Below are 26,530 nucleotides of genomic sequence, written 5' to 3' on the forward strand. Positions count from 1 at the left end.
AACGTCCATGCTTTTGTATTGCGCGATATTTTCAAAGCCATTCGCTGAAAATGTGACTCGGGAGTCCGTGGCGGCCACATGGTTTCCGTGAGAATGTCTATGGAAATGCGAACCGCTGAGACTTAAAGGGGAAATCAGGAAACTTGGAGTTGAAGAACTGAGTCTTAAAAACGTATTTGCAATCGGGTTAGGGAATAGATTCCATTATTTGCAAGAAAAGAATTGTGTTCGGTGAAATATGTTTTTTTCCTTGTTTGTTTGTCGGGGTAGATAACGCTGGTTCACGCTCCAACTGGTAGGTGGCGGTAATGCACCTTAACACGGGAGCCACCCGGCATAAAACGGAAAAGAAGAAGACGAACTGCGAGACGTCAAAGTGCTGTGAAATAATGATTTAACAACTGTTTGTTGTTGTTACCGGCTCTCTTCGTGAGATATATATTTACCCGATGTTAGCCTGTTTCCTTCCAGAAGTTAAGTCAAACGTGCATGCGTTTACATTTCATCGTTAAAAAGAGTACCTTAAGTACCCGGAGATGCATTGTTGTCACGTCTTCGAGCAGCCGACCCGCTTTACGGTTTCGCATGGTATTTATGATTTACAGTCTAAAAGATACAAATTACATGATTATAGTTTGTCTAGTGCTTATTAGATTTAATAGAATCATGCTAAGCTGGAGGCACGAATAGCTATCAGTGCCCCAGTGTTGTGTATTTGCTGCCTACTCGCATAGACGTAGGCCCACAATTGTATAAAACGTCCCAATTTTATTTTATGTATTTACTGTCGTTACTTACAGACACCTATGCCCCTGTGATGGGTCAAGGAAAGGACGCCCCTGCTCTCCCATTATGGTTGTAGATAGAATCATGCTGGACAAATCAACTGATAAACAGGGACAGGCCAGGCGGTGCTCTGACTGTGGATGTAATTTCAGTCCACCACAGACTGAGTCTAAGACGCATGTTGCTGACTCGCAGCCTCCACCCACCATCAGACAGCGGCGTCTACAAAAGGCAAGAGGACCCTCCAAATGTAGGTCTTGTGAAGGACGTCCCACTCACTCTAAGCGCCTCCGCCCAGAACCTCACCAATGTCCTCTGTGCACCAAAACCTTTATATCTTCCTCTCACCTCGCTCTACACATAACATCTCATAGCAAGGAGCGGAAACACAAGTGTGGGATCTGTGGGAAGTACTTTAACCAGTCCTCCCACCTGATGGCACACAAGAAGATCCACAGTGGGGACAGGCCGTTTAAATGCCCAGACTGTGGTAAGACCTTTGGCCGTGCCTCACACCTGAAAACCCACCAGCGGCTCCACACAGGGGAGAAGCCCTTTAAGTGTACCTTCTGTAACAAGGCTTTCACCCAGAAGGCAGGACTCATGGCACATGTTCCTGTCCACACCAGGGAACGGCCGTTCAAATGCGAGCGATGCGGGGAGACGTTTCGCTCATTGCCACGTCTGATCTCCCACAAGTCGCAAGAGTCATCCAAGCAGATTGGGTCGGTATCGGATGATGACCAAAACACACACGGCAACCCGGAGGATCTAAAATGCGGCATATGCTGCCGAACATTTGTGCGCTCATCATACTTGCGGCTGTACGTGCGTCTCAAAAACGGGCAGCGGCCCTACCACTGCAAAGTGTGCAACAAAACTTTTGTCAAGATGGATACATTTGTGAACCACTGTGAAAAGCACTTGAGGAAAAAAAATGTTAAGAGTGAGCGTGCCGAGGAGAAGGTTGTCAAACCTTCTTCATTCATTCCACTGTCGGGGCCCTCTGCTTCTCCATCCTCTGTGGCTCCACTGGCCTCCTCAGAAGTCAATACACGCTCCAGAGCAAGAGCCAAGACTAAACTGGAGACGTGACCCCTAAGAGCAAACCACCAACAAACAACCGGTCTAAAATCTCATAAATGTTGCCGTCACCATCTGTTGGGTAGATGTGTAACTGTTGCAGTTTTTTCAACTGCACTAAGCTTAAAAGAAGCCCCTCTGAAGGAAGTATATGTGAGGTGGGGTGGGGGGGATGCATCCAATAGCAGATAAATCAAGGATAAGTTTTGTGTTATTGTTGAATATCACTAAAAAAAAAACTTGTAGATTTATGTGAACTATTTTTTGAATTGTATGGATCATTCTTGTGTTAGAGGTCCCTCTGTATACACAGCAAACAAATGTGTGACGCATGCCAGAGGTGGACTTTGCTTTTCTCTTTAGATGTAATCTTCTACTGCAATGTCTGTATGACTGACAGCATGTTGGCATGAGCATATTATCTGACTGGCATTTCTTGTTGATCATAATTATTTCTTTAAATCCTTTATAGTCCTATTGGAAATGTACAGCACTAATACAAATGCTTGGCATCACCATTTAATGCCCTATTGTAATAAATACTTTTAATTTCAAATAAATTTAAACATAGCATGGAAAAACTTTTTACCGTACTACCATGAGACCAGAAGGTTCTGCAGGGAGAAGAATATATCATCTGCCAAACTATCAACATTATTCAAACTATAATCCAATGTGACTGCAATTGACCTTTCGCAAAGTCCCGCCCCCCTTAGTTACTGTTGCTATGCCCGTCAAGCATTTCAGAACGATCCAGGAAGTAGCCGGAAAACACCAAAACATGAAGGAAGAAATCGGCGCATTGTGTGGGTAAAAGTAACAGTAATAATACGTTAGCTGTATTAGCTATCAATAATAGCTAGTAGCAAGCTTAGCTTGGAGCAGACAGGTATTTTTGTTGATTTTGGATGGATTAAGCTGGCCATGGGGTCTGCTATACTGCAAAATTATTGCCGACACTGCGCTTCTTGCGTTCTGGGTTTCAGGAAGGGAAAGAAAATTACACCCCCTCCAAACTTTCCAGATATCTAGTATCCGATTTGCAGATCCCATAGGCACACCGTTTCAGCATTTTGTTGTGTGTTTGAAAGCTTGATGGACCATTGCTAAGGTAGGATTGGACAACCACCATTCTGGGGCGGTACTTTGCGAAAGGTCAATTACACAAAGCTTTCGAGCCCCTTAAGATTACAACAATAGGTCAAAGGTTATATTATTGCTCTATTGTCCTTCCTCTCCCAAGTGTGTAACCCTTTCTCATGGTTAAGCTGGTACTGACCTATTGCTCTGTGGTAGGTTATATTATTTTGACCTGCTTCCATCAGGCACAGCAGATTAGGACTACTGACCCCCATCATATGGCCTCTTCAACCATCACAATTATGCTGATGTAAAAGTCCACATTCCCCCAGACCCGGAAGTATTTGAGGGCTGTGTCCATCTTGTCTGGCCTACCGACTGCTTTAGCAAACCGTCACCTCCACATGGAAAACTTTTGACACAAACAAACACAAGCGAACTAACTAAATACTGTTTAGGAGTTAAAAGTCAAGTTGGAACTTTTAGGAAACTTAAATTTTGAGTAAATGAGTAAAATATGTAGAAGACAAAAAGTTGCAGTATGTTTCAGGTAAAGCCGAGTCTGCAGAGAGTGGTTTTATAGGGGAATGCCCACTTGATAACTAATGACATGCCTGCACTCACAGGGTCATAACTCTTATAGCTAGTTTAGATATTTTAGTCGGTGGTGCTGCCCTGCCTGCAAGACGGGCCACTAGATTCATGATGATGTTGCCTGATGTACTCTATGGTATCTGCTTGTACACTGGGTCAGGACATGGGTCAGTGCATTAGCTTTTTGTCTCAGCTGGTTTGTAGTTTGAATGCTCATGGTCCATCTGCTATATATTGGCAGATGGATGTGAGCACTTACTTCAGCAAAGATGAGGGAATGTAAAGGTGCTGCTGAGTCTCCATAGTAGGGTAACAGTCATAATCTGATTTCAACTTTTATATTGGGTTTTGAATTAGAGTAATGGTTCTGCTGTTGGTGTTACTGGTATGCATGCTGACTGGCTTGTCTAGCATGAACAGAGTCTGTGTCCTGTGAGTTGGCCTGAGGAGGCAATAGTTAGACTGATATGTGTTACGATAGCAGATTTTGTTTGATGACTTCAAGCAATGGTGAGATGGTGGCGCAGTGGTTAGTTAGCGTGGTCGCTTCACAGCAGTGTGGTCCTGGGTTCGAGCCCTGGGGTAGTCCAACCTTGGGGATTGTCCCGGGTCATCTTCTGTGTGGAGTTTGCATGTTCTCCCCGTGTCTGCATGGGTCTCCTCCGGGGGTTCCGGTTTCCTCCCACAGTCCAAAGACATGTAGGTCAGGTGAATCGGCCATACTAAATTGTCCCTAGGTGTGAATGTGTGTGTGTCGGCCCTGTGATGGCCTGGCGGCCTGTCTAAGGTGTCTCCTCGCCTGCCGCCCAATGACTGCTGGGATAGGCTCCAGCATCCCCGCGACCCCGAGTAAGGATAAGTGGTCTGGATAATGGATGGATGGTGGATGGATGGACTTAAAGCAATGGAAAAGACTCAAGATTTAGCATAAGGGGAAATGGTAGTGGAATATCTCTAAGAAATATGCATTCACGTTTCAATTTTAAGATGAGTGAATTTTAATCTCAGCATCTGCTGACTGCAGCTATGAGAGTTTGATTCTAGTTTTGGCTGTGAGGACCATAGAGTTTGTATGCCTTAAAATGTTTATGCTGGATGAATTGAGTTCTGAAAGGATAGGCTCTTTTTTTTCTTCTTTTTTTTATTAGCTAGACCTCATTAAAACGTCAGGCATCGTTTGGATTTGTATAGACAAAAACTTCACTGATCGCTTCAGGTAGAAATTTGTCCAATGGTGCAATCGTTTAAACTTTCAAAAAATATATTGTACCCACGTTTCGATAACAGGATTCTGAGTACATTTACACGTCCTCATTTGTATTAGGTTTACATATATGTTTATGTCTCTCCTCATGATGCACCAAATGAATATGTTAAATATCTTTTTGGCAGGCGGCACAGTGGCGTAGTGGTTAGCGAGGTCGCCTCACAGCAAGAAGGTCCTGGGGTAGTCCAATGTTGGGGGGTCGTCCCGGGTCGTGTGGAGTTTGCATGTTCTCTCCTTGTCTGCATGGGTTTCCTCCGGGTGCTCTGTTTTCCTCCCACAGTCCAAAGACATATAGGCCAGGTAAATCTGCCGTACTAAATTGTTCCTAGGTGTGAATGTGTGTGTGAGTGTGTGTGTGTGTGTGGGCCCTGTGATGGCCTGGCGGCCTGTTCAGGGTGTCTCCCTGCCTGCTGCCCAATAACTGCCAGGATAGGCTCCAGCATCCCTGTGACCCTGAGAGCAGGACAAACGGTTTGGATAATGAATGGATCTTCTTAGCAAATTTTAACAGCTCTTGCTGATGGAGTTTGGTCCTGTGTTAAGTGCTGCTGTTGGACCCCCTGTTTCCAGGGTCTTGAAATGAGACAGTGAAGCAGGTCTGGAAAGTACTGGACTCTCAGCTTGAAGCTGAAACTTGCCGTTCGTTTCTCGAGAAAAATGAACAGCATTCATAAAAGTATTATGGCGTGGGGTAGCACAGTGGCTACTAAAGCATCAACTGGAAGAAAATCGAAGAAAAGCAGCTTTCTGTTAAAGCCACTATAGCTTTAATGGTCACTAATTATTCATCAATCTCAATTTAGTTTTGATGCCTCTGTACGACTGACATAAGCAAATGAGACCATCAGTGAAAAGATTAAATATTAGTATATGATTCCAGCTGCTTGTTGCCAGGTTGGAGTCCCTGCAAAATCTGACCGAGCAATTTACGGCACATAGACAGGATATGTAGCCACTATTAGAGATACATTATCTCATCGCTGTATCCCCTGAAAACACATGTTTTTCCAAAACACCACTACATCTCACAATTCTCTTCAAAGTGAAATGCATGATGAGCGACTGGAGGGTGACTGTACATCTTTGCAACAGGAGGCAAAGGTTCTATGAAATGAAGTCGTTCTTATGAGAAACACTTCTGCTTTTGTTCACGGGGCGCAAAAATCCCCAACTCCTTATAGCAATTTTAACTTATCAGATTCGTTACACAAAGTACTTCTTGGCTAATTCTTGCGGGGGAGGGGTTGTAATTTTTCCCAAGTCATGTATGCAATCTGCTTTGAGTAAGAAGAATATGTATGGCTGCAATGTCTATAGAGATCAGTGATTATAATACGCATGGCTTTATACGTATGTATACTCATCATCATCCAAAGTGTGGAGAGAAAAAAAACAACACACAATTTGTATGCACTCCAGCATCAAGCATTAAAACCTCACAGCCAACAGTCATATGTACATTTTTGTGCTGATGATCTTTCAGATCTGTGATGGCCTGGCAGTCTGTCCAGGTTGTCTCCCCACTTGCCACCCAATGACTGCTGGGATAGGCTCCAGCATCCCCGTGACCTTGAGAGCAGGATAAGCAGTTTGGATAATGAATGGATAGATGGATCTTTCAGATTCACATTAAAAAATAAATCAATGAACTTCAAGACATACTACCAGTTGAAGTGAAAAACCAACGATACTGGTCAAAAGAAATGAGAGATAGCACAGTGCGGTCTACCGATAAGTCTTAATAAAGAAAGGTGAAGTCTGGGCTAAGTGGGATGAAATGGTCATTTGCAAGTGTGACATAGAGCTTGAATAGTTTATACTGCAGTCAAAATAGTTTTGGTAACAGTACAGTGAATTATTATATGAATATGCCATAGTCTGCGTAGGCTTACTACTTGAGTACGTATGTTACTGTGTGGTTCTAGACACTTCTCCTGGAGCACCACCTTACTGTGGTGGAGAAGCTTGCATGTACTACCAATGATCCCAAGAGCTATGCTGTCCAGAGCTTGGCTCCTGGTAGGGTGACCCTGGAACCTCCCTCTTGACCTGGATAGGTCAAGAGGGAGGTTCCAGATGAAGCGCGATCAAACAAAGACTTCAACGGCAGAACTGGTGGAAGGTGTTTTCAGGTCACAATGGCAGTGAAGGCAGATGAAGGCTGCAACAGAGGGTGGTCCTCAATCGTCTTGGTTCTCCACGACGTTGGACTCTGGCCACCCCCTGCTAAGGGCCGTGTGGTGGTTGCAGGCATATCAGCCACTCCACGTAAAAGCTGTCATGCTCAGGCATCATTATGCGGCTTCAGGATCGGCCTCTACACCCACCCGAGGACCCAGAGGGAGGACAGTTATACTCAACCGTGAGTGACTGCTGATGATGGTTATAGACAGGAATAGAGGGAGGGGAGAGGGGAAGATGTACAGCAAAGGATGTATGCTGGACTCAGAATTAGAAAGTTGCAATTGGGCCTGAGACCACATGGTAGGCTTCATGTTCAACTGGTAGAGCCACAAAGGCACATGCAGTACATAACTCTTTTATCTACATTTCATCACGCATTTCATGCATTTTATCTTTCTGCTGTACACCTGCTTCCGATTATTAACATGGTTGTTGTGGAAGACGGATGGAAATTTGGCTGCAGAGCATAGGAGTGGTTCATTGCCAATTGATTGTCGCAAGCAGTTCAACAGCTAACTTATTTCTATGTCTGTTTGAATTGACACCTGAATGAAACCAGGACCAAAAGTCTGAGCTGAATTCAGACAAGGATGCCGAGCACAGAGGAACTCTGAAAAGGAGGTGTATAAGGTATTTACAGTTTTGGATGTTGGCCTGCCTTTTCCAGCATGTGACCAACCTGCAGCCCCATCATGTGTCATAGTGATGTAATTAGATAAATAAATAATTAAAAACAAAAGGACCATACATTGTTTTCTTTTAATACAAAACATTCATTTTTACTCATGGCAAAGTCAGTGTACTTAACAGCTTATACTGTTTAAAGCTTAATAGCATGTTTAAGAAGTTTGGAACAAATCAAAACTGTCAACTGTCATTAAAATAAAGGAAACGTGGTGGTTTTATAGCACCAGTCCTCTTACATTAAGTCCATTGAGAGTGAAATCAAAGAATAAGAATCTGGTTGTTTCTAATGCCATTCTGTTTTTTGCTTCCCCCCCCTCCCCCCAAAAAAGAAAGTCTCTTCTCAGTACATTTTGTTTGTTTCTTCACATTCAACTAGAATATATATATAGTTTACACTTGGTTTGAAGAAGCGCTTGCAAGATGTTGTATAAATTGAAAGTATTTAACGGTGCCCATCACAGGTCCTTTACTGAAAATATTTCAGCTGTCTTTGTTCTTGAATTTGAGGAAGGGCTGGTGAAGAACATCATAGAGTCGTCTTGCCTGTGAACGAAACATCATATTTGAATGAAAAAAAAGTTTTACATGTCCATTGTGAATTTCCCTGCCACACAAAAGCTTTTTTTTCCTCTCACTTTTTGTGGTCCAAGGCCAGGACAGAGAACCAGGTCATCTTTGGAGGCATTGATGATTCCCTCTACAGACTGTCAAAATGAACAAAATTTGTTATCGCTGTCCAATACCAAAATAGTAATAGGGAAGTGACTCTGTTCAAAACAAATGAACATATCAGGATGACAAGACAAATATCAAATAAATTCAAGTGTTTATTTTCAAGTCAAGTAAGTTTACACCAGGGGGTCAACAATAATCCAAGGGGAAACAGCTCTTGGGGTGTGATAGCAATGAGACCAAAAAAGCACCTTTCTCATTTACCACCAGTCAAATTCAATATGCTATAATATCTAAATTAGTTACACTTTGACAACAGTTATAGCTTCTCAACTTTGTTTGTAATGGCTAAATTTCATCCTGGGGGATGATTAGCTATCTAATTTCTGTAGCAAATATTTATTTGAAAACTGACTGAGACTGATTCCTAGCATTAGACAATAGTGACATGAATGACGCCATTAGCTACGCCATGAGAGAAACTGGGTAGAGATATTGGGGAAAGTCAGCTTACTTATTCTTTGCATGAAACTCAAAAGCTTCTGCATCCTTTAGTGGAAGAAAAAAAAAGATTCTCCCACAGGGACAAATGAAGTTCTTCCATGTCTCATCTCTAACTGAACTAAAATCAACATGTACCAAGTCTGTATAAAATAACAAAACAATCAAAACAACAATCTGAAGGTCAATTCTTGCTTTGACATCAGGGACCGGTGAGGAAAAATTCTGTGGAGCAACACTTACAGAGAAGGTGGACAGGAGGGTCATGGCATCCGTCTTGTTAACTGACTTCACGGTGGTCAGACAGTCAGTCACCTGTATGAAAAAGTAGGGAACCATTACACAATGCAATATTGACCAACTAACAAGACCAGGCATAACCTACTAACTGTTGGACTGAAGTGAGTGAAAACAGGTTGTGTGGCAATGATGAGGGTGTGTTATGGTTGAGAATACCATGTAGGCTAACATGATGGGTCTGTTGGCAAAGAATCTGTGAAGCAAGTAAACCAATATACCAGTGGATGTAATAACAGTACAAAATGTCTTGATGCATCCTCAATAATCCACGTAAGAAAATCAAAGAAGGTTGAATCAGTTCATCTGGATCCAACATTTATTGACAGATATGTTTCATCACTCTTGTGAAGAAAGTGATGAAACGTATCTGTCAATAAACATTGGCTCCAGATGAACTGATTCAACCTTCTTTGAACAACAGTACAAGTTTTATCACAATGAATGAGTTGAACAGAAAGGCCAAGCTATTCTGTTAAATTCAGGCAGTCAAGCTACAGGGAAGTGGCACGGTGGCGCACAGGTTAGCACAGTCACCTCACTGCAAGAAGGTCCTGGGTTTGAACCCCGGGGTTGTCCAACCTTGGGGGTCATCCATGGTCATCCTCTGTGTGGAGTTTGCATGTTCTCCCCGTGTCTGTGTGGGTTTCCTCCAGGTGCTCCAGTTTCCTCCCACAGTTCTAAGACATGTAGGTCAGGTGAATCAGCCATACTAAATTGTCCCTAGGTGTGAATGTGTGTGTGTGTGTGTGTGTGTGTGTGTGTGTGTGTGTGTGTGTGTGTGTGTGTGTGTGTGTGTGTGTGTGTGTGTGTGTGTGTGTGTGTGTGTGTGTGTGTGTGTGTGTGTGTGTGTGTGTGTGTGTGGTGGCCCTGTGGACTGGCGGCCTGTCTAGGGTGTCTCCCCGCCTGCTGCCCAATGATTGCTGGGCTAGGCTCCAGCATCCCGTGACCATGAGCAGGATAAGCGGTTTGGATAATGGATGGATGGAAGCTACAGGGATTTCTATTAAAGGACTGCGACATCTGAGTTGCTTCAAGACCCCTAAACAGGCTGCTCCCAAGAGGAGGTCCATGTGAACATGGGGAAACCATGCAAACTCAACACAAAAAAAGCTCAGCTCCAACTCAGGACTTTCTTGCTATGATGCAACAGTGCATACCATTAAGCCACAATGCCCACTCCCTCATGATTAATACTAACATAGAAAAAACAAAAACATGATTTTGAACATTTTATCTATAGAGTGAATTTCAAACCTTTGACAGGTAGTCTCTCTCAACATGCTCTTTCAGGATGTCAGCTGGTTTCTTCTCATAGGACTTATAGGTTTCCAGGTAGCGTCCTGCCTCCTCTGGACTATCATCATGAGAAAAGTCTTGTTGCTTTATTTGTAAGAACTTTTAAACATCTCATAACCAGCTTAAATATGCTATGAATCACTGGATAAATCTTGATAATTGGTGAAAACAAACATGTGAAATCACCAGTTGATATTTTCAACTCCTTGTTAATCTTAATAAGCAGTACCTGAAGTAATTAAAATATCAATAAATGTTTTAATGCATAATGTTTATAGGGCTGTCTCACACTGCATATCAAGGAGATGCTGGTGAGGTCACATTTTGTATGTCTCACCTCCAAGCTAAGATGAGAGTGCAGTCAGCCATGATGCACATGCGAGCCAGTTCTTTCAGTGCATGATGAGGATCTTTCTGCAATGTTACAACCACAAATCACTTAAACAGAAAAAAATAAGTGTTAAACAGATAAAAATGGTCAAGCATATTTTGATGACAAGTTGGGTTATGGTTTTTACACACCACGTCCACTTGAACTAGTAACACTCGGAGGGTGAAGGTCTGTCCAAGCTGCTTGAGCCGCTCATGAATGTAGTTAGGATTAAGGTTGTGGTATCGCAGACTAATATGAAGGACAAAAACCAATGTCAAACAAACAAATAAATAAGTAAACAACATATAACAGAGGGAATCAGAATATACACAGTGTACAAAATTCTTGCTACCATTATATCAAATGACATGACAACAATTCTCAGTTAATGGTATTTTGTATGAAAACAGACACCCATAAACTCATGAACATAAAAAGCTGAATAGAAATATAGTCATGGCAAAATCTCTGCCAGAGGCCTACACACATTCTCTCTCACACACACATTTAATATGTCTTCAATATATTCAAAATTCCTGTACCTGAAAAGGATAAAGATATATAGGACACTGATGCAGGTCCCTCTGTAACCATGCTTCAAAAACAGGCAAAGGCCTTCTCTGGGTACAAATAACACCACCTCGAAAATAATATTGGCTACTGCCAATAGTTGATGAGCACGAGACAGAACCAGTATCTTGCCAACTTCTTTTCCTTACTTTTTGGCATTGCTGCCAATTGTAAGCCCCTCACCAGAGGTATACTGACATTGCCCCAGCTGTAAAATACTATAAGCACTAGGAGTCTTACACCCAGAGGTGCAAAACGGGGGTATGCAATATATATAGTGCATAAGGGCGCTACGTGAAGGGGGAGCCCCAAAACAATGGTGAAAAATATCAGAAATCAGGAACACTTTATTTGTCATTTCATTTCATGTACTTGCGTACATTAAATTAATGTACATGAAAAAGTACATGAAATATTGTTTCCCCCAGCCCACAGCAGTGCAACACAAAGACAAAAACACATATCTAAAAACTACAAGAACACACATATCAAACTCCAAAAAAAAAAAAATCACTGTCTGAGAGAACGAATGCCAGGATGGCTTGTTGGAACTGCCGGCCTGCATGGACTAGAAGTTAGCTTAGCCTGCCACACTTCCGCGTCCTCTCAGACCCCCCTCAGTGTTTACTCCTCGGGTGCAGCTCCAGGCAGGGCCATGGGCCGTGGGCCCACCGGACGCAGCAGACCAGGCTCCCCCAGCTGATACAATGCCAGCTCTCCCAACCAGACAGTTTCGACACACCTCCCCGCACGCTACATGACGACACCAAAAACACAGTCATCGCAGTGTTATTGGAATTGCCAGTCTGCATGGTGAGCAGTTAACTTAGCCTGCCCTGCTTCCGCGTCCTGTCAGAGCGCCCTTGGTGTTTCTTCTTTGAGTGCAGCTCTGGGCAGGGCCATGGTCCCTGGGCCCACAGGACGCAGCAGACCAAGCTCTCTCAGCCAATCCAGTGCCAGCTCTCCCAGCCATCAAACGAAGACATGGACAGCCGTGGACAAGACACTGCATGGATGGCACTGGGTGAGGCCACTGCAAACATAAGTTCGCACCACCATCTTCCCACACCAGTATTGGGTGAGGCCGCTGCAAACGTGAATTCACGCTGCCATCTTCCCACACCGGGAGCGGAAAATATACATATACAAGATACAGCAATGTGTCTTTGTTGTCAATTATCTTTGTTTTGTCATTTAAAATAGGTACATGCTGCATTATAGTCATATTTCTGAAGTTACAGCCAGGCTAGATCAATCACACGAACAAGACATGCTACTTTTTCGTTACTGCTGCGACCCAATGACAATCAATGACAAGAGTTAAAATGACTCCAGCGCGTGAGGCTTTGCAACACCCTGTGATCTAACTTGTCAACTTGTCATGACATAGAGAAGGAGCCGAGATGGAGAAAGCTCAAAAGAAACTGTCGGGGGCGTGGATCTGGAAAAGAAAGAGGGAAAAGGAGAAAGCGTGTGAAGGAATGAGAGAAAAATTGTCTGTGGATGAAAGACAGATAGGATGTAAAGTAGATGTAAAGAATTGGAGGAATTTGTAACTAGGTATGTCCTAGCAGCCAGCAACATCATACAAGAAAAATACCCCGCAAGCCGCATACTTAAAGGGCACCAGAAGGCCACTGACAAGTTAAATTATCTAATGCAGGGAAATCTGGACTTAGTGTTCCCAAATTTGACGGCAGTTCTTAGAGCATTCCTAACGGTGCCACTGACAGTTGCCTCTGCTGATAGATCATTCAGCAAGCTAAAAGTTATGCCTTCAGTCGAGTATGAACAATGACCGCTTGACCCAATTGGCAGTCATCACAATTGAAAACAGATTTGCATGGTCAACTTCGTTTGATGATATACTTAAGAAATGGGCAAGTGCCAAGGCAAGGCATGACAGAATTTAGTTGGCAACTACAGAGTGATGTCTTTCCCATGGGTCAAGTAAAAATAATCAGACTCCTAAATCTGTTGTAAAATATGTACAGTAGTTGTTAGTAGTTGCTGAATACTAGTGCATAGTCATGAAATATATCTTAATAATTAAAATAGTTGTTAAACTTATCTGTTAAAGAAAATAAACAGTTTTTACCTTTTGTACATATATGACTTCCATGTGCTGTTCTGACAGTACTGAAATTTGACGATGGGGAGGTGCAATGTTGATGTTGGATACCTCTCAACAAATGGGTAGTTACGCCCCTGTTTATACTGAAGCTGTGAGATATTAGTTGTGAGCAACACACACACACACACACACACACACACACACACACACACACACACACACACACACACACACACACACACACACACGGCTTAGGCTACCACAAAACACAGACCTCAGGAAGAGAGCACATGTCGTCTGTCCCAAGACATAGTCTGGTGCAACTTCTCCAAACTCCCACGGTACACTCCTCACAAACTTTAGAATGGGATTTCCCCTCTGCAATTGAGAAAGCAAACAAATGTGATGCTAATCAATGATATGGTTAATTTACTGACCTGCAAAATGTTTACAAATACATGCATATCCAAATGATACTCCTGGAGCTGTCCCCTGCCTGGGGCTGTGCCCAAGGAGGAAACGCCAAGGGCGGTCTGACAGGATGCGGAGGAGAGGCGGGCTAAGCTAACTGCTAGCCCATGCAGACCAGCGGTTCCGACATTCATCCTGGCTGGCATTCGTTCCCTTGAACTGTGATTTTTTTTGTTTAGTTTTGATATATGTGTTAGTTTGGGTATGTGTGTTCTTGCAGTTTTTGTATATGTTTTTATCTTTGTGTTGTACTGCAGTGGGCTGAGGGAAACAGCATTTCATTTCATTTCATTTCATGTACGCAAGTGCATGAAGTGAAATGATAAATAAAGTGTTCCTGATTCCTGATAAATTGTCGGTGCTGGGCAGATGAACATGTGAAAAACTTAAAAAAATAAGACTCCGCACACTAGATAATGCTCCCATGAACATTGTTGGGTATACTACCATTTGACGTTTTGAGCATTAAGCTCTTCTTCAGACAAAGAAGCATGCAGAGACACACCTTCAAATACCTACAAGGCCAGGTCCCCTGACAGGTCCCCTGGCCCAATAGGCTCTCTTGGATTGGATAGATAAATAAACAAATAAATGGGATAGATAAATACATACATATTAGATATATCCATCATACAGAACTGCAAATCAGTGCAGACAATCTAATGATAATATACTCACCACGTTAGTAAACATCATTATTGTTGGCATTCACTCGGGGTCGATTAAGACCATCCACCCTCTGGGTCCCTCTGGGACCTCAGGTGGGTGTAGAGGCTGATCCTGGAGCCGCACAATGGGAGGATGCCTGTGCCTGACAGCTTTTTATGTGGAGTGGCTGATGTGCCTGCAGCCACCACACAGTCCTTGGCAGGGGGTGGCCAGAGTCTAATGTCATGGAGAACCAAGACAACTGGGACCACCCTCTGTTGCAGCCTTCATCCGCCTTCACTGCCGTTTTAATCTTCAGCCAGTTCTGCCGTTAAAGTCTTTGTTGGCTTGCGCTTCGTCTGGAACCTCCCCCTCGACTTAGCCGCTTTGGGTGACCCTACTAGGAGCCAAGCTCCGGACGGCATAGCTCTTGGGATCATTGGTACATGCAAGTTTCTCCACCACGGCAAGGTGGCGATCCAGGAGAAGCATAAACATAGTAACTGTGTGACTGTATATGTAAACAACATATGATCCATCCATCCATCAATTATCTAAACCGCTTATCTTGCCCTCGGGGTCGTGGGGATGCGCAGTAAAAACGCAAAATAAAGTATCTAAAAAATACACCATATAGTATACACACAGGATATGTACAAAGCTCCATAGTACACTTCAAAAAGATACACTTGTCTGTCAGGTCACCTTGTACAGTACCTAGAGCTTAATCAGAACAACTCATTTCATTTTTAACATGTGCCTGCACATTGTTTTTAATGACAATACAATTGAATTGAATTGAATTGAATACTGTACAAGTGCTAGCGGAGCCAAAAGGGTGTCAGGGATGGCACTGGACACCTGATATCTGATTGGCCATCCCGGATCCCGGGTATCAACCTAAAAATTTAATTTGCTACTGGCAGTTTGATGCTGACTGACATCTCATTTCACCTCTTGCTGAAAGATGCGTTATCGCCGGCAGTGCCTTTTCCAAATTGAGGATGAGGAAGAGAGAATATTTCCACAGCTCACAAGTTACATAAGCGGTGTACACAAGTTGCAAACCTGCCGCAAAAACACCATATTGAAGTAAGTTTTAAGGTTTAGCATCGGGTTCAGGTTTCCTGAAAAACTTTTACGAAAGTTGAGTCACTGTGTAGATGCATATTGGCAATTTGGCTCCATAACAGACAGTTGATCAGATAAGAGAGATTGGTTCCCAATTCAGCCAAACATGTTTACATCTATGCTAGTAATACACGCCATGCATAGTATATAGTGCAGTGTCGTAAGTTACAGTTTACAAGTGTTTCGCTAGTGTAGCCTAACTAGTACAGCTGTCAGTGTTCAGCAAGTTAACATTTAGCAATTTAAAATCCATTGACTCAGTTATATTTTCGTACTTAAACTCAAAACTAAATTTTTTTTATTATAAATCTGTTACCGTTACTCAAACAATTGCACCATTTGCAGATAGCCTATTTGCTATCGTAAAGGTGTACTAAATTATAGCTATGTACTGCAGAGTAGGGATAGCCATGATCTAACTCGTACCTTAGGCTGGTAGTTGATTTTAAGGTACAGTTATGATAGTGGGGATTTGTAATTAAGATTGAGATTGGACTAAAATATGGGTAATTAGATGCTTAGCTGTAACCATAGACTGTCTTTTGTTTGCATAGGGTCAATTAAAACAATCATGAAAAGAAAGGGAAAGTTATCAGACTTTTTTTTTAAAAGAAGAACAAACAGGCATATCAGGTGCAAACAGACCCCACCCCTTGCATCACTATCGGAACCCAGAATAGCTCCCTACCTGAGGCTAATCAGCGTGGTCAGACTTCCCAAGGACCCAGTCTACTACCACCAGGTCAGAGCATCCACCAGGCAGTAAATCACATACCCAGTTCAGAAATTAAGTTTAGCTTCAGCTTGCAACAATAAGATGATTTTGCCAGATTAAGCCTCACTTTAAAATCTTGGTTGTTGATTCATGTGTGTTCTTGTTTTGATGGCCATGGCATTTTTATTGTGATTACACACTAATGGTTCTTGTGCTATTTTAATGTAACAGATTTATCAGGGGATGACACAGAGACCTCTCCTCTGAGCAAGACAGTGAGCCAGAGCTGCCAGGAGATGTCATCAAGCTCAAGATATGCATCAAGATATGCTGTTCCAAAAGGACCCAATGGTAGGCCTGTACTTTAAAACTACACGTTTTAGTTAGCAGCTGTTAGTATCTAATCTTGTGGATCCCTTAATTATACATTTCCATAGAGATATGACAGATTATTTAACGTGTACTCCAGACATTTCAAGATCCAGAAAAGAGGGGCCTTTACAGCTGTGTTTGAAAACATTTCCCAAAACTCAGCATGGTGGAGCAGCGACCAGGACAGCTCGGAGAGAGTGGGGTAATTGGCCAGATTCAATTGGGGAGAAAAAAGGGGGGGGGGGACAATTGCAGATGTGCTATTAACTGCCACCCAAAATATAAATATAGTGCATAGATGTAATCAAGAGTCTAACGAGTCTTACAACAAGGATAATTTTTTGACAATCTTAGAAGAAATAGCAAAGCATGACCATCTCATAGAGAAAAGGATAAATGAATGTGGTTGTGCTAAGTACACTTTCATTCCATTCCATTATCCAAGCTGCTTATCCTGCTCTCAGTGTCACGGGGATGCTGGAGCCTATCCCAGCAGTCATTGGGCCACAGGCAGGGAGACACCCTGGACAGGCCATCAGTTCATCACACGGCCAACACACACACACATTCACACCTAGGGACAATTTAGTATTGCCAATTCACCTGACCTACATTTGTTTGGACTATGGGAGAAAAATGGAAAACCAGAATGAAGTTCTTGAGGGCTTAGCTAAGATGGTACAAAGTGAAATAATAAGAGAAGTAAAAGAAAGTGAAGTTTTTTTGTGTAAATGCAGATGAAACCAAAGATTTAAAGAAAAAAGAACAAATGTCTTTAGTTGTGAGGTACTACTACAGTTGAGCCATCCACAATAGCTTTTTACACTTTCAGTCACCTGAAAGCTTAGATGCAGCAGGTCTCACAAACATCCATCCATTATCCAAACCACTTATCCTGCTTTCAGGGTCGCGGGGATGCTGGAGCCTATCACAGCAGTCATTGGGCAGCAGGCAGGGAGACACCCTGGACAGGCCATCACAGGACAGCGGCAGGTCTCACAAAAATGATAATTGATTGCCTTGAAAAACATGGTCTGGACTACAGAAACAATCTTTTGGGGCAAGGCTATGACGGTGCATTCGTCATGAGCAGAAGGCATTCTGGTGTGTCTATGCGGACTGAAAACAGTGCAAGATTTGCATTTTATGTGCACTGTAATACACACTGTTTGAATTTGGTTCTTGTCAATGCTGTAAAATCAGTGCCTGAGGCAGTTGACCCTTTGGTCCCTGCAGAAGCTTTATAATTTTGTATCTGGCTCATACGTTCATCTCAAGTGGCTTGCAGATCAGAAAGACCTATATCCACAGCAGCAGCCTAGGGAACTACAGAGACTTGGGGATGTAAGGTGGGCATGCAGACACATGTCATGCTGTAATCTGAGGAAAAGGCTTCCAGCAGTTCTGTGACTGCTACTGGATATCGCACTTGAAAACAGTGGTGATAGATCAGTGGAAGGGATGGGGCCTTCTCTCTCAGATAGATTTACACTTCAGAGGGCTTTTGATTAGCTTTTGTAAAGGGCTTGGTGATGCCAAATGTCTATCTGACATGCTCCAATCCAGCTCTCTTGACCTAGCAAGGGCTGTGGATCGAGTAAGTGCCCTTACAAACACATTACAGGACTATAGAAATAGAAGTGAGGGTTACTTTGGAGAACTATGGAAAGAGATTGCAGAGCACTGTAAAATAAGTATAAAAACAGTGTAAAGACAGCCCAAAACAGGCTCAAGATTTCATGACTCTTTGATGATGAGCACTGTAGGACAGAGAAATAATGATCAAAGTGATGGTGAGAGCTTCCAAAGAGCTATCTTTTATCAGGTGCTTGACTGTCTCACAGCTGAGCTGCAGAGGTGTTTTTCGAAGAAGAATTGCAAGATAATGCAAGGGGTCCAGTCTCTCAACCCAAAGAGCACAACCTTTGGAGCCTCTGTTTGTCTTTGCTCAGACATTCGAGTCAGATTTGGAGGACCTCAAACATGAGACTCATCAAACCAAGCGTTTTTTTTTCCTTTTTGATTTTCCCCCCCTTTTCTCCCCAGTTGAACCCGGCCAATTACCCCTGTCTTCCGAGCTGTCACGGTCATTGCTCCACCCCCTCTGCCGAGCTGGGGAGGGCTGCAGACTACCACGTCTCCTCTAATACGTGGAGTCGCCAGCCGCTTCTTTTTCACCTGACAGTGAGTAGTTTCATCAGGGGGACGTAATGCGTGGGAGGATCCCGCTATTTCGCCAGTTCCCCCTCCCCCCCGAACAGGCGCCCCAACCGACCAGAGGAGGCGCTAGTGCAGCAACCATGACACACACCCACATCCGGCTTCCCACCCACAGACACGGCCAATTGTGCCTGTAGGGACGCCCGACCAAGCTGGAGGTAACACGGGGATTCGAACTGGTGATCCCTTTATTGGTAGGCAACGGAATAGACCGCTACACTACCTGGACACACCAAGTGGCTTTTTGATAGGAGAGAGAAAAGTGGAATGGACAAACCGTCTACTCTCCTTGACTTTGTTGTGTTTCTAGAGCCTTATAAAGACATCTTTCATGAGCTATATTTCGACTTTGTATGCTTTCTTGTTAGACCAGTCAGCAGTGCTTCTTGCGAGAGAAGTTTCTCAGCTTTGAAAGTGATTAAAACCCATCTTTTCACACATTTTTGGTGGGTTTCGGACTCAGCCAAGGTTGTCCCTTGTCTCCGATTCTGTTTCTGATATTCATGGAAAGGATCTCAAGGTGCAGCCAAGGTGAGGAGTGTGTCTGTTTTGGGAACCTCAGAATTGCGTCTCTGCTCTTTGCAGATGATGTGGCTTTGTTAGTTTCATCAGAATGCGACCTCCAGCGTGCACTGGGGCAGTTTGCGGCGGAGTGTGAAATGGCTGGGATGAGAGTAGGCACCTCCAAGTCTGAGGCCATGGTGGATTGCTCTCTCCGGGTTGGGGATGAGTTGTTGCCTCAAGTGAAGGAGTTCAAGTATCTCGGGGTCTTGATCACAAGTGAGGGTAGGATGGAGTGGGAGATTGACAGGCGGATTGGTGCAGCATCAGCAGTAATGCAGATGTTGTACCGGAGGCAAAGCTCTCAATTTACCAGTTAATCTTCGTTCCAATCCTCACCTATGGTCATGAGCTTTGGGTAGTGACCGAAAGGGTGAGATCACGAATACAAGCGGCTGAAATAAGTTTCCTCCGTAGGGTGTCTGGGCTCAGCCTTAGCGATATGGTGAGGAGCGCAGAGCTCAGAGAAGAGCCACTACTCCTTTGCGTCGAAAGCAGCCAGTTGAGGTGGTTTGGGCATCTGATTAGGATGCCTCCTGGGCACCTTCTTTTGGAGGTTTTCCGGGCATGGCCAACTGGCAGGAGACCCTGGGTAGACCCAGAACTCGCTGGAAGGACTACATGTCCAATCTGGCCTGGGAATGCCTTGGGATCCTCCAGGAGGAGCTGGAGGGCATTGCTGGGGAGAGGGACGTCTGGAGTGCCCTACTTAGCTTGCTGCCACTGCAACCCGACCCCGGAGAAGCGGCTGAAGATGAATGAATAAAACCAATCTTAAGAAAACAATGATTGATGACAGGTTAAGTCCCCTCGGAATTCTCAGTGTTGCATCAAAGAGGGCGTGCTTCCTCAACATGGATGAGTTTGTGAAACATTTCACCAGTTCTTACAAGATCCGCAGAATTATGCTCTTTTAAATCTATCTAAGATTTGGTACTTTAGCATCCCCTCTGGTCATGATTAAAACCTGCACTACATTAGTTAGTACACTGACATTCTAAAAGGATAAATCCAAAGGGTATCATGTCACACAAATTTAATTTGGTTTTGATTAGGCCAATTCCAAAACTAACAGCAAAGAAAAGTTAATATAATGTATATGAGCATAAATATGATACTGTAAATAAAAGTGTGCCATGCACACCCCCAAAATTAAGTATTCAAATACACACTAATTTTCTGTCAAGGTCTGTGGACCCCCTGAAGTAGCCTTGGCCACCCCCTGTATAAAACGCTAGTTCTGCCACTATGTACGTACAAGGTCTTTGACCTGACATACAAGTGTATCTTTTTGAAGTGTACTATGGAGCTTTGTACATATTCTGTGTGTATATATGGTGCATCTTTAGGGACTTTATTGTGCATTTTTACTATGTATTATATGTTGTTTATAAACACAGTCACACAGTTACTACGTTTATTAACGTGCTGAGTATATTATCATTAGATTGTCTGCACTGATGTGAAGTTTAATATGATGGATATATCTCATATGTATTTATCTATCTATCACATTTATTTATTTATCTACCCAATCTATTATTGTATGTATCCAATCTAAGGGAACCTATTAGGACCGGGTGACCTGGCCTAGTAGGTATTTGAAGGTGAGTCTCTGTATGCTTCTTTGTCCAAAGAAGAGCTTAATGCTCGAAATGTCACATTGTGGTATATCAATAAATATTCATGGAAGCATTATCTAGTGGGTGGACTCTATTTTTACAGACCTGCACAACAATTCTAATTAAGGCTAGGCTATACTTCAGTATTATCATTGAGCGTCTTTCAATGGTATTGCATCTGTGTAAAATGTGGATATTGTCGTATTGTGATACATAATTTGGTCTAAATTAACAAGAATCTATTCCATAAAATTGCTCACAAAGTGAGATCTGAAATATTTAAGGGAGCATTATTTGAAAGCAGCTTTAGTTTGATATTATACTTTACCTTACCAAACAGTTCTAATAATAATAAGCTAGTTTTACTTTTTTTAATAAGCTAGTTCTGGTACTTTGCATAAGTAAGCAGATATTGTAACATATTTCGACATTGTGTAAATTCTACGATTATTGTGATATTTCCCATAATGCTCAGCACAAATTATAATCTATGTAATCTATATAACCAGTTGCTCAATTTGAGCATAATATTCACTGAAATAGAACATTCCCATAATAACTCTGGTGATTTTCGTTATGCAAATAAAGTCCTTATGAAGCTCTAGAGGTACACATGCAGCTGCTGCTTCGTGCTTACCTGTCGGGGGCTGACGATGATGCTGCTCCCCGACCCTACCGGTTTAGGGCCCAGGTTAGGGCCTGCCGCTGACATTTGACCTTCGATCTGTTTTTGTGTATCTGCAGCTGTGCGAGTCTCCTCCTTCTCCCCTTTGCTTACGCACCCTTCATCATATTCTCCTTCAGCCTGGATCATGGCTGCATTTGGCAGTTGTTTGTCAGTGCTGCTGACTCCGGTGCTCGCATCCGTCGCCTGCTTGGAGATACACTCTCCCTGAGGGGCGGGGGGCATTTTTGGATCAAGGGCAGGTTTGTTACGCTGGATGACAAATTCAGCATAAGACAATGGTTGACTCGTTGAAGATGCAGATGTGGATGGTGAACTTTTTGCTCCTTTGCATGACGGTGGAAACTGTGGCTTTATCTGAAGAGGAATGACAAAGAAAATTTCTCAGAAATAAGAACGATGGGCAAAAGCCTCGATTTGGATGAGGGGGAAACATTCACAAAATGAGCTTATCAGGAAAAAAAATGAATGAGAATTTTCAGCAAGCGCATCCTGAGGTCTTGGAAGAGGACGGATTCCTCTTCCACGGATTCCTCAGGATAGACAGACGTTCAATAGCTTCCATGTGGGCAGAGTAGATTAACTGTAACAGATCTGCAACAAGGCTTTCTCTAGCTATCACTGGTTGAAGCTGGTGTTGCACATAAAATCACTTTACACAGAGTAGGGGAAGCCTAATACAGAGACCGTGGTCGGTGCAATAAAGTTCACTCGTCTACCCACGGGCGTTCTTTCTTTTGTAAACGCAGAGTCGTCCAAGTTGATATTAAATCTTTTCTTCTCCGTATCCATATTGAAGGCTTTACAAATAGCGGCATAACACTTCTTCACTTCGTTCCACACGTTTCTCATAACATCCCCCCTTCATCTTCTTCCTTAAACAACGATCAGGCATAAACGATGAGAGCAGAAAACTCGATGAATAAAAGCGGTTTGTTTATTTTGTAGCCAATAGATGGCGCACAGGTCAACCTACTGTTGGCTGCAAAACTTCCTCTTCCTCTTTCCCCCTCTCGTCTCCCCTGGCCTTGTTCATATGACGATGTCCATCCATCCACCTATTTTCCGAACCACTTATCCTGCTCTCAGGGTCACAGGGTTGCTGGAGCCTGTCCATGGGGACAGGCCGCCACACTATCACACAGGGCCGACACACTATCACACACACACACACACACACAGGGCCGACACACGCGCGCGCGCGCACACACACATTCATAACTAGGGACAATTTAGTATGACAATTTAGATTCACCTGACCATATGACGACGTGCCCGGGCCAAATGTAAAATAATTAAACAATAAACGTATAAAAAATATAAGATAGCAATGCATTGACCGATTTATGTAAACAGTGTCGGCCATATATTTTCCTCTTTGTCAGTGGGTACACAGTAGTATGACATGCTGATTGTTCTCAATGTACAGATGAGCCCGTTTGTTAAGCAAAGGCAGATCAAGCACGGTTTTAAACTGATGAAAGCGGCGCTAGAAACGACAAAGTGGGGCTGAAGCTGCCCAACAGCCTTATTTACTTCCCACCCGCACTCCGGGAGCTCTGCCTCAGATTGGCTAGTTCTCGTCGCCTCCGTTAAGGTTAGGAATAGGGTGGGGTTAGCCCATCAAAGGCAGTGTAGGGGCGAGTCTTCCCGGAAGGCGGGTGTGGAAAATGTAGGGCTGCCCGAAAGACTGAGATGTCCTAAAACGACCACCGTACTGCTATTATTGAATCAGGCGCTGCTGCGGTCTGACTATTGTTTGCTGTATGAAGGATTTTATATTGTTAACAGTATGATTAATTTACAACACGCAGCTAAGATTTAAAGCAGGACATGACTCTCGTTCGCTCTCCTGCACCCTTAGCAGCGAAATTGACTTATATTATTAACAGTATGATTTCATCTACGACACACGCAGTTAACATTTAAAGCAGGACATCACTCTCTTTCTCTCTCCTGCTCTCTTAGCAACGAAAAGTTGGATTATTATAACTAGGGTGACTTTCGCCCCCGGACCGGCGTTGCCTGGGAGAGTGACGCTCTCGTTCAAATCGCGCAGCATGGTATGCTGGGATACCTTTCGCCATCATGGCGGATCAACTGGTTGGCTAACGTTATTGACTAGCATGCTCGTTTTCTTGGATTCATAACCACGTCTGTTCGACAGAAGCTACAGATCGTAAACTGGGTAATTATGTGTTAAAAGTAAAGTGCTGAGGGACTGTCGCCTGGATTTGCTAAACTGAACGCTGTCAAGTTTTTTTTAAATAAAACCCACATCATGCTAATGTAGCTAATGCTAACTATTTAGCTTATCCAACTAATTTGGCTGTCGGCGCCGATGAGGCCGCGGCGTGTGTGAGGCACCTAAGGCTTTGTTAGCGCTAACAGGTAGGAAGTCGGTAACCTTTTTTAGCGATCCAAACCATTCACCCATCCTTGAAGATCTGAGCAAGAACCCTTAGCCGCCGCCGGTTCCATCGTAGTCTCATGTGGTTATTCAACGCCGATACTAATGTTTCTAAGGATTTTTAGGCAGACGTGGGGGGGCGAAGGCCTTGCTTAAAACACTGTCCAGCGCTAAGCGGTTATCTAACCACCCATTGTATCTAAAGGTTGTACCCATCCATTCAGTAAATCAATTTAATATGGTTCTGTAGGCGTTTGCGTCACCACTCAAGTGGCCGTAATGTGAGCTAATGAAAGGTAACTTCGTGAGGGTACTAGCCTTAGCCCCGTCAAGACCAGGTAAACGACCTCACTGAATGCCTTCCGCTTCGTTTAATGGTCTTTATTTGCAAATGTAAAGACTACCGGTGAGTTTGAAGTTATTGAGGTAATCTAACGGTGATTTATTTATTTTTTGTATTTGATCTACAGTGTTTCCCACGACTTATCTGTCATACCGACGGTGGCTGGGGCTATTCTCGACCTGCAGTCGTTTCATTGGTTGATGAATGTTAACCCGTTCTCCGTGAATACAAAGGAAAACTCTTGCTCAAACGACATACACTAATGGTGGCTCTGTTACTTTGTTTTAACGATTGAGGAGCTATACATTTCTCATTTATGCATCCTCTTTTGTAAATGGCGCTTTTAATTTCGACTTTGTTGTAAACGGGTTCAACAAACACTTTTCAAGTACAACAGAACATGTCATTTTACCACAGCATATAATACAGTAATAGAAGAAAGGATCTCAAAAAATTCTGCAATAAAAAACAATTTTACTAAAATAAGTTTCTCCATGGGCATAAGGTGCCAGTTTATTCCATGCCTTAATTGCAGAACCTATTGTTTTAGCTTTTGTGTAAGTGTTGCAAGGAATGAAGATTTCCTTTCTATAGGTGAGATGATTTGTTGTGGGGCTTTGAGGGTATCGGGTCAATACTGCCTTTTAAAGGGGTTGAGCGGCGCAGGTGGAGATGATATTGGCCGTTATTGTTACATATTTTTCAAGGAAGATTTTTGGTGAGATGTGGAAGGCACTTGGAATGAACAACAGCATTATGAAGAAATAAAATAATCCAGCAGATCTGCTGATAACATTGTCATATTGGATGTAAGTGCCACATGAGCATTCACTGTATGACATTTATTAGCTCAGATTTGTATTCCTTAAATCAAAATTTAAGATGATTACCATTTCAGTCATTGTTGTACAAATCACCACAAAACCAGCATTGTTGAATGTGCTGCTTTTGCACAGTACAGTCTCTGGGGATAAATCAAGTTTATCTTTGACAATAACCTATTTAAGTGAAGTAACTCCAAGCAGTCGCTTTGTGAAGAACGTTAATGCAAGCGTTTGACTCAGGGTTGCGATTGGTCAATTTACATAATTATATTAACCTTATCAATGATTGTGGTAACCTAGAGAGAATTTACACCTCCTACTTCCTCCAACTTCAATGACTTTGAAATTAAGGAGGAAAAATAGTTAGTGACCCACATTATAAACCTGTCAAGACATTTGATCTTTGGCCCTAGAATGACTTAAAGCATTTGGGTAGTAGGCTTTGACTATTCAGACAGCTGTAAATAGGGATTTTTCTTTTTTTTTTTTTAGGTGATGAGGCATGGTGACCAAATAGTCAGTGATTTGACCAGGGGTGTTCAGCCCTACTAGTGGCATGTTATTCAAATATGAAAAAAAAAACTAAAGAATTTTAATATTGAATGTATTGGTTGGGGTAATGCATGCACTTTCCTGATGTTATTTGGAGAATAGTTTTTAGGCCTACATCTATGCTTGTGCGTGGGAGCCGCTATTGTACAGTACCAAACAGCAAAGCTCACCTGTTTTATTCAATTAAAAAGGTGAGCTTTGCTGTTTGGTTGTGGCACCTTGTATAAAGCAGCAACCCAAACTCCTGTTAATGCCGTTGAGTTTTTTTTACACCTTTGTAACAGTTTCCATCAGGCTTCTTCTATGGGAATTTTGAGGTTGTGAAGAATGGCTCAATGCAAACACTGAAACAAGGAAACTAAACTTTGCAAAAACTCTTGATCCTCATTTTAGAAAAAAAAATTAAATTTTAACAAATCCAGCAACATAGACTTGTGGAAATGGAATTTTCAGTTTTCCCCAGTTGCAAGAAATGTTTTTCAGACCTTCTGTTTTTCGCTTTAATATTG

General features: G+C 42.9%; 3 protein-coding genes across 3 annotated transcripts in view; 2 read left to right on the forward strand and 1 right to left on the reverse strand.

The window, feature by feature from the left end:
* The first annotated feature begins 349 nt into the window (after positions 1-349).
* Positions 350-2,430, forward strand: LOC130121199 (zinc finger protein 436). Its single transcript, XM_056290069.1, has 2 exons — positions 350-588; positions 801-2,430. The coding sequence occupies exon 2, from the start codon at positions 853-855 to the stop codon at positions 1,879-1,881; it is 1,029 nt and encodes a 342-aa protein (XP_056146044.1). The 5' UTR covers positions 350-588; positions 801-852; the 3' UTR covers positions 1,882-2,430.
* Positions 2,431-7,740: 5,310 nt separating this feature from the next.
* ercc1 (excision repair cross-complementation group 1) lies at positions 7,741-22,803 on the reverse strand. Its single transcript, XM_056289777.1, has 9 exons — positions 22,616-22,803; positions 21,845-22,249; positions 13,742-13,845; positions 10,973-11,072; positions 10,788-10,864; positions 10,409-10,508; positions 9,098-9,169; positions 8,317-8,385; positions 7,741-8,224 (listed from the first exon to the last, which is right to left on the reverse strand). The coding sequence occupies exons 1-9, from the start codon at positions 22,742-22,744 to the stop codon at positions 8,162-8,164; spliced, it is 1,119 nt and encodes a 372-aa protein (XP_056145752.1). The 5' UTR covers positions 22,745-22,803; the 3' UTR covers positions 7,741-8,161.
* A 1,178-nt stretch (positions 22,804-23,981) lies between these two features.
* The window catches only part of sona (SON DNA and RNA binding protein a), a 71,071-nt gene continuing 68,522 nt past the window's right edge, over positions 23,982-26,530 (forward strand). Inside the window, exon 1 of the mRNA XM_056289433.1 lies at positions 23,982-24,080. The gene's annotated coding sequence lies outside the window, so the exon portion shown is untranslated. The remainder of the gene's footprint in view (positions 24,081-26,530) is intronic.

The sequence above is a fragment of the Lampris incognitus genome, chromosome 11 (genome assembly GCF_029633865.1).
Source record: "Lampris incognitus isolate fLamInc1 chromosome 11, fLamInc1.hap2, whole genome shotgun sequence".
NCBI lineage: Eukaryota > Metazoa > Chordata > Actinopteri > Lampriformes > Lampridae > Lampris > Lampris incognitus.